Source organism: Rhamphochromis sp. 'chilingali' (assembly GCF_963969265.1).
Source record: "Rhamphochromis sp. 'chilingali' genome assembly, chromosome: 11".
NCBI classification, from domain to species: domain Eukaryota; kingdom Metazoa; phylum Chordata; class Actinopteri; order Cichliformes; family Cichlidae; genus Rhamphochromis; species Rhamphochromis sp. 'chilingali'.
This window is the reverse complement of record NC_137938.1, coordinates 34355661-34368749: the sequence shown is the minus strand read 5'-3', so window position 1 is coordinate 34368749 and position 13089 is coordinate 34355661. Positions and strand designations below refer to the sequence as shown.

At 40.0% G+C, this 13089-nt stretch overlaps 1 protein-coding gene across 1 annotated transcript in view; it reads right to left on the bottom strand.

The window, feature by feature from the left end:
* Positions 1–9067, bottom strand: part of LOC308406282 (uncharacterized protein) — a 28608-nt gene extending 19541 nt beyond the window's left edge. Inside the window, exon 1 of the mRNA XM_080897189.1 lies at positions 8845–9067. Coding sequence (XP_080753315.1) covers positions 8845–8856 — 12 coding nt within the window. The 5' untranslated portion in view covers positions 8857–9067. The remainder of the gene's footprint in view (positions 1–8844) is intronic.
* Between the last annotated feature and the right edge of the window lie 4022 nt (positions 9068–13089).

Below are 13089 nucleotides of genomic sequence, written 5' to 3'. Positions count from 1 at the left end.
GTAGCTCCCAAAACTAATTTTTTACTATGAACACACAGAGCGACGTGAGCATCCCACTGGACTCTTGTTTTATCACCATGTTTTTAATATATTCACTTTTGTTCCAACTTTGGAGATAAATAACTTGGTTTGGGTTTTCACTATTCATGTTTTATGCTGGAAGAGTGCTGGTAGTTGTGAAATTGGTCCAATTCAACCACAAAGAATAGAGTGTGGATTCTAACACCTGACATATTACATGGAGCAATTTCATTAAGTGCTTATCCCAAAAGCTTTCACTCCTCTTGCCACATTGTCTCAGGAGCCTGAAGTCTTTGCTAACTGTTGTTTTCATAGCCTAAAATTAGCTGTTAGCTAATAAACACATAATAAACAGAAGAAAGGTTAGCTGAATTCATGCAATTACCAACAAGTTCACAGAGAAATGTGATGTTTGTCTTATTCCATCTGTGAGGAAACTTCATACTAACTCTACATTCATTTTATTAGAATGTGTGGCAGATTTATTTACAACGCATGCCCAACCATAAACATACTATGGTTGGACGTCTTCATACGAATGGTACAGGTCACTTACTCTATTGTGCATCTCCCGTTTGAATCTCATGACATCTTAAAGGAGAAAAAAGTGATACATGAATGTGATTTCCTGTCAATTTAGCATTCCTCTGAAATTGGAGTCCAGCTACTTAACCCAGACACATGAACTCACTCAGGAAGACAAATCCACCGTTTAAATCAGAGTGATTCAATTATTGTATGTGCTCAAAAAGTATTCAGCACTGGCACAAGCAGGTAAATGAGGATAAAATTAAATCTTGAGTGATTCAGAAGACACTGTGACTTTTCAGTGTTATCAGGATGGTGGATTTCCAGTGCATATCCTATTCACTCTTTTTTAAATGTTATCACCAAATCAAAAGGCTATTATCAGTTGTTATAAGTTCGATACACATCTGCACCTTCTTTGCCTGCAAGGATGGCGCCTCGCTTCTGTCAGTCTGCCCCGGGGCAGCTGTGGCTACAACTGGGGTTTGCCTCCACCAGTGTGTGAATGTGAGAGTGAATGAATAGTGGAATTGTAATGTGCTTTGAGTGTCTAGAAAAGCCCTATATAAATGCATTATTGTCTATCTTTCCCGCCAGTGTGTATGTGATTGGTGATTTACCCTGGGAAAAATGAGGCCTCCAAAACTGGTTGACCAGTGGTTGCTGGTTGTTTGGCTGCTGGTGCACCAAAAACCTGCTTATGATTGCTTTGGTCATTAGCAGACGTGGTCGCCCATATTTTTATGGAAGACACCGACTCATCTCAAGCACTCAACATCTACCCACCAAGCAGCAGTGAAGTGTGACACAAACCAGAAATGAAGACTGTTTGCCTTCAAAGTAAAACCAATGTGTTTAAAGGGTTTACATTTTTACTTTAAAGGCAAATAGTCTCCATTTACTGTGTGCTTTTGTCACTTTTCACAGTGTCACTCCTGGTTGGTGAGAAGTTGGTGATGTTTGCAGATTAGTGGGCTAACATAGCAATCAGCTAGCACCGAGCAATTACAAGGTGTGTTTCATTGGCGCATGCTAGATCTCTTTGAAACTACTGTCACCTACTGGTGAGGAGGTGACAGTAGCTGATCCTGGGTCTCCTGTGCACTAGACCTTGGCTGTATCCCAATTCAGGGTCTGCAGCCTTAAAGGCCGCATTTTAAGGCCGATTACGTCACAGCGATGCAACGAAGGCTGTCCCAATTCGAAGGCTGCTCGAAATGCGGCCCTCAAATGTGTCCTTCATTTCCCTGAATTTTAAGGATGTGGCGGTGTAGACTTCGTGGCCCAACATATCCCAGAATGCATAGGGCGGCAGAGGGTGTGGATAATTTTGCCAATTTTGTGGATGAGGGGCGCCCAAAGAGTAAACTTTAAGTAAGTACTGAATATTATGTCACTTATTTATGTGCAAATGTTTAATAACGAAGAACATTAAAACATTCCTGTTCTCCACGTCGGCAAAGTTATGTGACATTAGTGACGTTTGTACTAACTTGGTTTTAAAGCCTTTACTTTAAAATATACGCCGTTCAATAGCTGACCTTAATCTTACAGAGAATGATCAAAGCTCATGTAGAAACAAACAAACAAATGAACAAAAGATTTTCTCCTTCATTTCTGTCAAACAAAGCTGTATGAAACGTTTCCAGCTGTTAGTATCATGGTTGCTAGGCAACCTGGGCAGCGTGACGGAGGCTAGACCGTCCCATTTCACAAGCCTCGCACTTCCGGCCTTAGCGGTCTTTGAGTACACGGCCCTTGTGGACCGTTAAGGCTGCGTACTTTAAGGCTGCAGACCCTGAATTGGGATACAGCCCTTATCATGTGCCACCTATTGTCTCCATTTCAAGTCCTCCAATTCTCCAACAACTTCCTTCCTTTGGATAATAATAAATAAATTTCTGTAAATAACCTCCCAACCTGAATCAAGTGTGATGAACCAGAATCTTATTTTTGCAGTTCAAATATAACAGCAGGTTGTTACCACACAATTCTGTCCTGCTGAACAAGCTCATTCTCATTCCCACGGTGTCAGACAGTGTTTTGTCACAGCTTCTGCACATGGCGTCCTTTGGTAACAGAGTGTGACGCACTGGGTTTTTCCAGTAGTGAAACAGGTCTATCACTCCTGACACCTTATTGACTGGTGTAAAGGTAGATTTTAAACCCAATTTCTACACCTAAGCAAGTACCTTTAAGTGCCTATGCATAAACAGTGAGGGAACAATACTAAAGCCTCCAAATTTAGGGTTTGTAGAGTTTTTAAACTGGACCAGTATCTTAACAGTCACCAAAGGACACCATGAGTACAGTGATGAGATGTAGGCTTTCTGTGACAACCTGGGATGAGAACGTACTAGTGGTCTTTGTGTTTCCTGGTTAAAACAGTTAAAAATTCTGGTAGTTGAAGACACGGTAAAGGTTTAATTCCCCTAGTATGAAATGAGTTTGAGACACATGACCTTTACATCTGTCACATAAAAGGTTTCTTTTATTTTCTGGGGCCAATTTGGGTTTAGGCACCAAAACTACTTCATTCAAAATACCTGGTTAGGTGCTTTATGATGATAACACAAAGAACATCCTACAAAGCTATGTTTGCTCGCCTAAAATGATATCAGCACCAAAAATATAATGTGCAGTTCTTGGCACGGCACCAAGATATCTGCATAAACTGTGTTCCTACCCGTTTATGACTAGTATATGCTGGACGGTAGACAAGGATGTGCATGGGATGAGATATTTTCTGTAACTATTTTCTGTAACCAAAAGGTAACGTAAAAACCATTTTAAGTCTCTCTTTTTCAAGACTGTGCCACTCAGTGATGGATGAATATTACGGGTAATTTTTTCCCCCCATGAAATAGCATTTCAAATCAAACTCCTTGAAAGACCAGTAATAAAACACATTTCACTAAATGTGCCTGTGGTTGAAAGACGTGTGTAAATGGTGGTCGAGCATCATGCTGTGCTTAGAGCTGGGAGATTTTCCAAGCCCAGCGGAGAGCTCATGTGCAGAAATGAAGGCGACGGGAGTTGTGGTGGAGTTGGCGGGGAAGGGCGGGGGTATGAGAGACACCATTTCCTGTGTTTCTAACCAGCACCAAAGCCCTGAGCTTGTCAAAGTGACAGCTCCATTGACAGGCCACTAGTGACACATTGAACCGGAGTGAATAATAACAGAGACTCAAACTGAAAAATAGGCTGCTGCAGTTGTCCTTTGTCAGTGACACCATTAAAATTCTGAGGAAAATAGCTGGCTGAAAGCCTTGTGAGCAATTACTTCTGTGGATGAACTGTAAGGAAAGTGAAAGTGCTAACCTGGTCTAGATCTGTACAGATCAACAGCTCAGTTCAGCTATTGTCATTTCCTATATACTTCATAATGCTGGGGTGCAGTGATTTCAACAAAAAAGACACGGAGGGAATAAAATCAATATAATGGTGTTTAAAATCCCCCTGTAAAAATCTCTCTGTCCATTTTTCACTCCAGCATGTATGTTTTTCTCCCTCTCTCATTCGGCTCATATCATCTCTCCAGTGGAATTCCAGCAGACTCTGGCCACAGGTTATTTGTCATCCCTCATTTCTCCTTTGATCCCAGGGCTTTCCAAGGCTCAGGCAATTCAAGCCATCGCCGTCACCCTTTTGTAATTAATAACAGGCTTCCTTCAGGGGAATTCTACTCATTTGTTTTCTTTTTCCCCATAACTATCCAGCTGCGTCTGCACAAGAACCACAATAATCGTTTTTTGGCTGGTGCAGACCAGCGGGAAAACAAGCTTGAATTCAGCTTGAGAGGGAACGAGGGGGGTGGGGTGGCTGTTACATTTTTGTGCCAATGGGCAGGGAAGAATTGTTCTGTTTCTTTACGGGTCCACCTCGTACCTTAGATGAAGTCATTTTGTATTCAAATAATTGCTCTTGATCAGAAACAGGAGGGCTTTTATATTCTCTTCATCCAAAAATATGAAACTAATTATTATTTGGAATCAAGTAGTTGCTTAGTTGGAAAATTCAAAAGGATATTGCTTCCTGCAGGGATAAATACTCTGTTATTGTTCACTTATCTCTTCTGCCTATTAATCAGAAACAAGGTTTTAATCAGGATGGAGGTATTAATCTGAAAAGAAATAAAGCTCAAAGAATACCAGGGGCCAGAAAAAATTAGCTGCAAGTGTTATGGTTGTTTTGTGGGAAGCACACCAGCTTATGTAAACCAGGGCTTTAGTTTTGTACATAGCATGTGGTGTTTAGCTGTTTCCAAGACTCTGGCTTTGGAGTGACATGAAGAAAAATGGAAGAATAATTTTGTTAGTATTTCTACTCAAGTGAAGTGCTAAAGTATATTAGATGATGAAGATAAGATTACAGGGAATGATTTGTAAACAATTTCTTCATCTGAACTGGAGCCCGTACCATGTGACACAGATCCTTCAGTGGAAATGGGTTAAAAGACCACGAAGCACCCACAGCGCTCAGATTTGGACCTGAATCTGGATGCGAACAGAGCAAACAAACAGGAGCACAGCTGTTTGGAACAGGTTTTATCTCCTGAGTCTGGTTTCACTGGCCTGCTTAGGAGCTTTGACATGTTAGCAAATACATGAGAACAGAAACCTGTTTGATAATAGAAGAAAATATACTTGTGATCTAAACCAGACCTGTTATACTCATTTCTATATCCACATTTTCATTCTTTGACTCTAATAACGTAGCTTTGTATGATTCACGGTTATATATATCTATTTTTATTTTATTCTGAACCTCTCTATAGGTCTATAGGTCCTAATCCACTTAACCCTTATATACTGTTAATATTTCTTCGCAGTATGGTTTGGGTCCACTTTTACCCGGGCTAAGAGTTCTCTCATAAAAATGTCATTTTTGAACAAAAGATCTATTTTGAATTTGTAAATTTAAACCTGAAGGGTTAACACTTTCCTTTTACTTTTACTTTAGTTTTTAGTAATTTTCCTTGTTAAAACTTGTAACTGAGATTCAACATCCTGTCCATCTGGTTGCTAATAGTTCTTCTCTTTCACTAGCAAGCCAGGTTGCAACAGTGGGATATCCTCTGATCTTGTTCAGTAGAACCATTTGGCGTCAGTGAAATCTAATATTAACTGTAAATCTGATTAAGTAGCAGGAAACTGAATTTTATTTGAATGTATTTTTAAGCAGGCTACAAATGAAAAGACCACTCAAATTCTGTTTATTATTTGTTACAAAATACGAAACATGTGTTAAAGGTTAAAAGTCAGGTAAAGCTAATTCGTACAAAGTGTTTTATGACCCAGTGCAGAAGCAGCAAAAGTAGTCCAAGACTGCATACCTCCACCAAGGCAGAAAATTCCCGCATTAGTTTGCAATATTTTATTTGCCAAATTTGTCTTTATTTCAATTTTACATGTTTTTGTGAAGCCCTGATATAGACTGGTGATCTTTCTCAGGGTGTACTCAGTCTTTCTCACCTATAACAGCTAGGATCAGCTCCAGCCCCAGCAACCTTGAACTGCACAAGAAGAAAGATGGATGGACAGATGTATTTTTGAAGATATGACACATATCTTCAAAAATACAGTCTTACAAGAGCAAAGAATATTTCTAAAAATTTCTGAATCCACTACTCATTGGTTCTCTGCTGGTTTTTTCTTTAAACTTTTTGAGTAATCCCTCTAAAATAAATAAAATCCCATGATCTCCTTGGTGGAGGTTAAAAGCATGTTTCTCCACATGGCCAAACTCCAAAGACTGTGTGAAAACCGTATGACTGCTTGTCATCACTGACACTAACAGCATACTCTGCAAGCAGTCTATCCTTAAACACGTTGTTGATCTTGCACTCAGATGTGTGTGTGAAAGCTGAGAAGAAATACACAGGTGATGGAAATTTTGCAAATGATGGCTCAGTTCCTTTAAGTACCCCATTAAGTCATTCCACTAAGCCAGCATGTACAACCCACAACCCAAAAACCTGCTCCCCTGAGTGGAGTACAGCCACTGTTACTGTAATTACAACTGAGAAACATGTCTAAATGTCTGCTTTGAAAAAGATCTGTATCAAGAATCTGGAACTACTTCAGCGAAATGCACGGCTGTCATTTTTAATGGTTCTAAAGGTATCAATTACACGTGTGCTTGCCCTAGCTGTGACAGGTTAAAATGACCGTTTAGAGAAAAGGCTGATCATTCTGTGAAGAGTGTTTGTCAGCGGACGTCAGCTTTGGAGTCTTTTAACATTGTCTGTGGAGTGCAAGAACACACACTTGGAATTTATTGAGTGTATAGATGCACTGAAGCATATTGGTCACAGTTTAAATCCAATAAAACGGCAACAAACCCATGCTCAAAACAAGTACTGTTCTCCACAGCAAATAAAACGTGAAATTTTTTGCTTGTTACTGCCTTTCAAACCTGCAGGGGATTCATGATTTGTATTCAAAAGATATATCTTGGCTCCTGAACATCATTGCATTTACAAGATTTGATATAAAATCAAGCCCAGAAGTAAAGCTATAACTAAAAAAAAGGGATCGCATGAGTTGGGGCCCCCTCTGCAAATAGAAAGGCTGCTGATGATCGGTGTCAAGAGACTGGAGGTTTGCAGAGCATTGAACGCACCGGAGCACAAAAACAAATGTCAGCAGCTAAACAATCACAGAGCAGCCCGCAGCAGACTTTTCAAATGAGATAACCAAAGAAAGCAAGGGTAGGGTTCTTCAACATCATTATAAAAGATGCAGAAGCAACAAAGAGGGGGAAACAGTGAACATTTCTTTCCACAGCCCAGATGATTAGAAGCACTGAAAGAGGGGAATTAGATGCAAAAATAAGACAAATGTGATGTGGCAAATGCTCAGTCTGGCTTATCCAACTGTTTCTCAGCAAACACTGATCTTTATTTACAGACTGCAGTAACTGAATCTCCATATATATATATATATATATATATATATATATATATATATATATATATATATATATACATATATTAGGGGTGCAACGATACACAAAATTCACGGTTCGGTTCGGTTCGATACTTTGGTGTCACGGTTCGATATTTTTTCGATACAAAAAAATGTTCATGCCTTTTTAATTTGTCATTTATTAAAATTATAAATATATATTTTAACTCAAAAGTACAGTTTTTAAATTTAACCCTAACCCTTGTGCGCGTTTTTTATTTTGACAGCGAATGCGCACCTGCGGACCACTTATGTGCACCCCTGGTTATTTAGCTCGTCATATTGCAGCCACAGAAATTCTTTTGTCCATGAAACCATAAAGCTGCACTTTCTTTTTGCCTTATAGTCTCATTTGTCATAACTTCTCCGTTTTGTGGTAAGCTTTTCTTTGGCTGTCACTTCTTCACCCCGACCTGTCTTATTTGGCTCAGCAGAACTAAAATATATATACTGCTACTTTTACACACGGACTCACATAAGCTCAGCGATTCTCTGCGCGATCAACCTCTCACATGTTTAAGCTTGCTGCGGGAGATTTCACTTGTCATGTTTGCATAGTAAGCTAACGATTAATAAGACGATGTCAGAGGAATTGGTGCACAAATTATCATCACTCACAGATCAGTGCTGTCATTGCAAAGTGAAAGCAAAAAAACAAGCGCAAATTCAAACGCGATTTCAATATGTCACATATTGACAGTGGCTCACCGATGCCAATGACATAATTACCCAGCTACATTTCTGAAAGAATGCAAAAGCATTGACATATATTTTTCCTACAATAGCCCGACGGGCAGGGCAGAGAGATTTTTGTAGCCCGACTGGAAAGATCGCTAGCTCCGGGACGTCGGGCTAGCGATTTTGCAAGCCCTGTATCTGATTGAGGAATCACTCATCTTTGGAAAAGAGAGTTTATTACAGAGAAATGTCTCTTTCCAAAATAAAAGCTATACTATCCGCTTCTTCTGGGCTATATTCTCAGCAGCATAAGGAGAATCACGTGCTAACAGCTGTCTAAATGACTCGGCTAAAGTTAGTAGCATGCTTGTTGTTTTTGTCTTTGCACTAGGATGATGTCGGCATAAATGTGCAGTCACATTCGTTGTGTTCCCACTAGTGCTTTCAGGTTAATCTCGTTGAAATGACCTTAACGCCACAACACGGCAAATCTCCGTTAACGAGCTACCGCGGATCGCCCCGTGCATGGGGCTAGACGGCCAACACGTTAACGAGCTAACTGCGCTAACACACTAGTTCACACCAATGTAATTAAGCATTGCATGGCACATCCAACATACTGTTTTACTTTAGTCCATGACTCGCTTACCTTCAGGGTCATACGTCACATGAAAACCAAAATAATTCCAAACGCCAGATCTGAATGAGGGTGGGGGAGGTCCATCTTGCAAGGAGAGCTTAACTTCTGTCTCGCTAGCTTGCCCTGCGCTCTTCCTCCTGACTATGCTGTCTGTGTTGAGCGCTCAGTGGATCTGCGCTCGACAGTGCAGCCTAGGCGGAGTAGTCGAACGCAGATTCACTGAGCGCTCAACACAGACAGCATCGTCAGAAGGAAAGTTGATAAAATAAATTACAAATGTTGTATTGTTTGATACATATGCATACCGAACCGAAAGCACTGTATCGAACGGTTCAATATCGATACGAATATCGTTGCACCCCTAATATATATATATATATATATATATATATATATATATATATATATATATATATATATATATATATATATATATATATATATATAATTTTTTTTTTTTTTTTTTTTTTCTCAGATCAATGCATTAGTAAAAATATAAAATGTTTCCGGAGTTGTTAAGAGATTTTATCTCTTAGAATACATTTCCACTGTAATAAAAAAAAACATTCTTTTTGAATACTTTTGAATGCTGCACATGCTTATGTATGTAGATAAAAATATAAAAAAAAAAATTAAGCTATGGTATATACTTAGACTATAAAATTGTGTTTTTACAATGTGAGAGAGCATGCACCCTGTGTACTGAACACTGAACTCTTTCAGAGGCCAGAGTTTGAGGCCCCCCCAACCCCCGGTTATTTACTGCCTGCCAGTAAAGACTCTTCATCTTCCCTGTATTATCCTGTCTCATATCATAATATCTCTTTTAAATATGTTATTGAAATTTTTACTTAGTTGCGAGTCAAGAATAACTGTTAGATTAAATAAGCAGAGTGGTATAAAGATAAATAGTAAAATATGACAAAACAAGAATATATAAAAAGTAATTTTTTCCAAAAGAACAAAGATGAAAAGCAGACATTAAAATAGTTTGAATAAAAAAAGAAAAACATAATAACTGAAAGGTAGTTTTAAAGTATTATAGTAACTCAAGCAGATAATAGCTTGAACTATGGACAAACATGTTCAAACCATTAGTATATCAGTATTCATTGTTGTTAGTATTACTATTCTACTCTCACCAAGTACTCTATTAGATATACTTTACTCGTAGTGAATTAGACTCCTTTTTGCATTCAGAACTGCTTTAACTCCTCAAAGCAACAGATTTATAAGGTGCTGGAAACAGTCCTCAGAGATTTTGGTCCAAACTGATATGATAGCATCAGACTGCAGATTTGTCAGCTGCATATCCATGATGTGACTCTCCCATTGCATCACATCTCAAAGGTGCTCTGTTAGACTGGGATATGATGACTCTGGAGTTCATTTGAATACAGTGAACTCGCTGCCATGTTCAAGAAAGCATCTTGGGATGATCCGAACTTTGTGATATGGTGCATATCCTGCTGGAAGCAGGCATTAGAAGATGGATACGTTATGGTCATAAAGTGATGAAAACTGTCAGGAAGTGCCCAAAGTGTGCCAGGAAATTATGCCCCACACTATTTTACTACCACAATGAGCCTGAACGACTGATAAAATCAGGATGCCATGCTTTCATGTTTGTCCCAAATTCTCACCCTATCATCTGAATTCACAGCAGAAATCAAGACTCACCAAACCAGCAACAGTCACTTAAACTTACCTTTCCTCTCCATTCTAAAGATGGGTTTGAACTTCAGCAGGTTATCTTGGCTATGTCTACATGCCTAAATGCTTGGAGCTGCTGCTGTATTATTGGCTGACTTGCATTATCTAACAGTAGAACACCTAATAAAGTGGTTGGTGAGTGCAAATAACAACATAATGGCAATTATTAAGCTGATAGTATTACAGTTTAAAGTTCACAGTAGGCACACTATAACCTCTGTGCCAGTAAATCCAGGCGTGAGTACTTTACTGTGATTAAAGAGTGAAAAATGTGCAGTAAATTACAGTGGGCCTGGGGAGATAAACACAATAGCGAAAAGAAAAACAGCATTTCAGAAAACACGAGAGCATTTTCCCTTTACAGTAAGTGTTGGGAAGTCCCTGGTTTTACCAAGGACGTAGTTTCTGAACTGCTCCCAGAACTGTTTCTGACTCATTTTAAGCTTGTTTAAAAGGATTAAACACAAAACTGGAATCACAAGAGAATATTTCAACAAACAGAAATGCCTACATGTGCCCCAATACACACTGTAGGAGTAACATCTGACCTCCACCTCCTGTTTGATCTTATCATAGTCAGTTTTGCTAAAAGATTTGACTGGAAACACAGAAGAATGATGTTGGAAACAGGTTGGTGGAAAATGACTGTGTGGAAAGTTTTCGGTGGAGGTGGAAGAATGTCTGCCCACATCTGCCATTAGGTCTGATAACTACGGCATGACTTGTCAAAGTCACTCTCGTCCACCCGCCGTAACCTTTACATTATTTTTCAGAGACTGTGCGCTGCCACGTTTGAACAGTGCGACCTTGTCTTAAGCAGAATTGAAGTCATTGTTGGGAGATCATGATGAAGTGCATGGAAACGAATCAGAGACCTCCACTGTGATGAGCTATTATCACTCTCGCCACTCACCCTATTTCATTTCTACCTTGTCACTGACCTTCCTTGAACAATGAATCCTGCTGACTTAAAGGTTTCTCTGTCCTCTCTGCATGGGTGATGGACACCCCACCTGTCCTCTTTCACCCACCACAACAGCACTGAGGCAAGTGTCTCTGTCGCGGTGTGGAGACCTACACCACCGCCAATAAGGACCGTCACTGGCACTGTATTCCTCCTCTCTTCCGGAAATTGACTGCAGGCTTTTCAATTATTCACACTGTTGAATAATGTCGGTCTCCGTCTTTATCTGAGCTTATCCTGACTAGTGATCCTTATCTGAAGGTTGAGTAATGGCAGAGTCAATGGGAGGTGGCAGGATTTCAATAGGAAGTCTTTGTCATTGTTCTTGGATGTTTAAGCTGAATAACACTACAATTTAGGGCAAGAGTAGAGATGAGACGCTGGATAATGTGCTATCATGTAATGAGCTAAACAGGCAGGGTGACATTGAGACTTCCACACATCTAAACATGTGTGTGCGAGGCAGCTCAAGTCCCATAAATGGCTGAAATCATCACTGTTTGCAGTGATCCTATCTTAACCACTTCGACCCCAACCGTCAGCTTACCCGCCCTCGATGACCTCAGTAGCTCACATGAAGATTGGTTGATGACCGAGTGATGATAATGACCGACACCTTTTTTCATTCCTTGGCTCATGTGACAACTCACATGATTAACAATGGACCACCTCCAAAGGGGCGTGGCTTCTCATCTGTAGAGACCTCTCATCGTAGAGCTGTTTCAGTTGTAGACACAAATGTAACACTGACTACCTCTCTGCCTGAGCCTTTGTACCTTAAACATTGTTTCCGGTTTGTGTCACATTTTTCACAGTTTCAATGTCTTTTAATGATCTTCCGTGCAAGCTACAGGTGACAGTGGTAATCTGCTGGTAACCAAAGCAACTGCAAGTTTGTAAACACAGCAGTGAATACCTCTGTGCAACTAATATCAGATAATGATTGGCACCAATCTCCAGCAACCACTCACCGACCAGTTGGGCAAAAACATTTTTCTCTAGCAACCTGTAGTTGCCTAATGGTTGCTTGCTGGGCCTGTGTGACTTTTGGTATTGGGTTAAAATCTCGACCCATGTTTTGATGGATTGTTTACCCGGGCAAATTTTGCTTTTGGCTTCTCCCTTTAGACATCACCACTGCAGGTCATCTACCTCCATCTCACCTTATCCCAAGCACCTTCCTCTGTCACACCATCACTTCATCCATTCATATTCTCTGTTGTCTTCCTCATTTTCTTTTCCCCGGCACCTCTGTCTTCAACATCCTTTGTCCAGTATATCCACCATCCCTCCTCTGTAACCCTTACCAGTCATACTCACTACATTTAAGTCCCTTTTCTATCAGTACCTACTCAGATCAACTTAACGCCACGACCTAACTCAGATCGACTGGGTTTCCATTAGAACCCCGTACTTGTCGTCATAGCAACATGTCTGCACCTCCTGTGACATAATTAATTAACGCTAAAGCAAAGGTGGATGTTGAGGCAACCAACCAAAGGGCTTTAAATTCCATTCTCCCCCCTCTTCACGCTTGCCTTTCCTTCTCTCTTATTGCCTCCAAATATGTCTTCACC